Here is a 2438-nt window from a genome sequence, read left to right on the forward strand (position 1 = left end):
ATTTCTATCAGCCCGTATTATTATACTACTCTTTGCTATAATGAACAATTAATTATTTTATAAGCTTCACATTTACATGACAGCGCCCTCTACCTTCACAATGTTATTACTAATAAGGATATAGTACATTTTTAGACTGTTACCAAACGTAATAATAAACTTTGGTGTATATTTTGTATACAAATTTTAAAAATAATATTCACATTACAAATAATTGAAATAAATAAGGAAAAATACAGTGTAAAAAATATTCCGATAAATTGATTCGTTACCATTAAAATAAAACATAAACAGGATATTTTATATAATCATTATGAAATAGGGAACAATATTTATATTTTTGCTCATCATGAATTTGCACAAAAATTTTAGGCTAGTAATTATAAGGGCTGAATGTTTATTTTATAAGAACAATGAGTCTGTTCTTTTGTTTTTTTTTTTAACTTCGTGTGAACAGGTTTTAGTTTATTATTATGGCAATACCAACAAAGTGAGCCATCGCCCTGCTAACGGTGTCATGGCGGTTTGACTTGTTGAAGGTTTTTTTTGCAATAACTTGCAAGTTAATGTGCTTTTATTTTGTTTAATCTTTAATTTCTGTGCAGAATAACTTCACAATATTAAAATAGTTAAGAATGCGTGAATACAAAATAGTCGTATTAGGTAGTGGAGGCGTGGGAAAATCCGCCCTGACAGTACAATTTGTACAAGGCATCTTTGTGGAGAAATACGACCCCACCATCGAAGACAGCTATCGGAAACAAGTGGAAGTTGATGGACAACAATGTATGCTCGAAATCCTTGACACTGCCGGCACGGAGCAATTTACAGCAATGAGAGACTTATATATGAAGAACGGCCAGGGTTTCGTGTTAGTGTATTCGATAACCGCACAATCTACGTTCAACGATCTCCAGGACTTGCGGGAGCAAATCCTACGGGTGAAAGATAAGGACGATGTTCCTATGGTGTTGGTCGGCAACAAGTGCGATTTGGAGGCGGAGCGCGTGGTTGGCAAGCAGCAGGGAGCGAACCTCGCAAACCATTTCAATTGCGTCTTCATGGAGACCTCCGCGAAGGCCAAAATCAGTGTGAATGAAGTGTTCTACGATCTAGTGCGACAAATCAACAAAAAGTCCCCCAAAGAGGAAAACAAAAAGAGGTCGAAAAAACCCTTATGTCAACTCCTGTAAGGGCCGCGGCGCTTCCGACCCACTTAGGTATTAAATATTTAATAATTTGAAAGACTTCTCGTACCCGGATTTGGCTATAGTTGGTTCCAAAAGTTACTAGATCGGGTGAGCATGGTTGGGTTTTGATACCTACCATATCTAGAATGTGCATTTGTAAAGCTGATGTATCGTGATCCAGTGCTTAAGAGTGAAATGTGAGCAGACGTTAGATCCATACAGATGGCTCCCTGCGTAAATGTTACAGTTTGCTCCGTGTATGATATAGTTATTCGAGTACATATTACCAGTCTGTGCATTTCACTCTAGAAAATTCCATGTGTATTGTATGAACGCTAAGTTCAGAAGTTTATGCCATCTTTGGTCCAATGTAATTGTTGTACTCATTAAGCTGCATTTTATTAGGTAACAAATTTTCTATTGAAATGAGATTGTGGACTCTGAATGTTTATCATGAGGATGTGATCCACATTAAACTTTAATGTTAAGTTCAGACAGTGTAACAGGATAATACAAATATATATATGTAGCAGAATATAACTATGACATTATTATAACAATTAGTCAATCTTAGTATTTTTTCTCTTTAGCTGTAAATTCCATCATAGATGCTCATTTTGATTATTTAGTAAGCTAAACTTTTCATGACATGTTTTGTGCCTCTGCTTTGTGTAATGAAATAAATTTTATTATTGCAAATATTCTCTATAATAGCTGTTATTGTGGATTGTAAAAATTACCCAATGTCTGAACTTGGTGTTATGCTTATGTATATTAATGTTTAAAACTTCTGAACTTCAGATGAAAGGTTATAGTAGGCTCTAAAGATGCCTAACTCATGCCGTTGGGCCTGAATCTATGTAAAATGTTTATTGATTAAGAATACATTGAATTTTTCAGATATATTATTGTCTTGTTATATTCTACGAGTGTATCGATAGGAAGTTGATGCAACACCATTCGGGACTCTATTGAACAAATTTTAGTGAGCCTTAGGTGATTGCACCCCCCATGTAGTATGTCCAGTGTCTATAGACCCCATAGGCACTCGCCAGACTGTATTCCTTTATAAAGTATAATAAAAATCTAAAAAAAATATCGTTATTGTACATTGGATAAATTTTTATGACTACTGGCTCATTTAAATGTAAATTACTGACATGTGTTGCTACTACTAAAAACCTTGTTAAAGTAATAATTATAATAGGTGTTCAAATATTGTTATGGGATTAGATGTTTCCTCCCCTC

The 2438-nt window shown here is 34.6% G+C and overlaps 1 protein-coding gene across 1 annotated transcript; it reads left to right on the top strand.

Annotated features, from left to right (window-relative positions):
- Positions 1-473: 473 nt before the first annotated feature.
- LOC119836534 (ras-related protein Rap1) lies at positions 474-2438 on the top strand. Its single transcript, XM_038361912.1, has one exon. The coding sequence runs from the start codon at positions 636-638 to the stop codon at positions 1191-1193; it is 558 nt and encodes a 185-aa protein (XP_038217840.1). The 5' UTR covers positions 474-635; the 3' UTR covers positions 1194-2438.

Source organism: Zerene cesonia, chromosome 3 (genome assembly GCF_012273895.1).
Source record: "Zerene cesonia ecotype Mississippi chromosome 3, Zerene_cesonia_1.1, whole genome shotgun sequence".
Taxonomy (NCBI): domain Eukaryota; kingdom Metazoa; phylum Arthropoda; class Insecta; order Lepidoptera; family Pieridae; genus Zerene; species Zerene cesonia.

Excerpts from the sequence above, each read along its gene's own strand:
- LOC119836534 (XM_038361912.1), top strand. The coding sequence starts at position 636 with ATGCGTGAATACAAAATAGTCGTATTAGGTAGTGGAGGCGTGGGAAAA.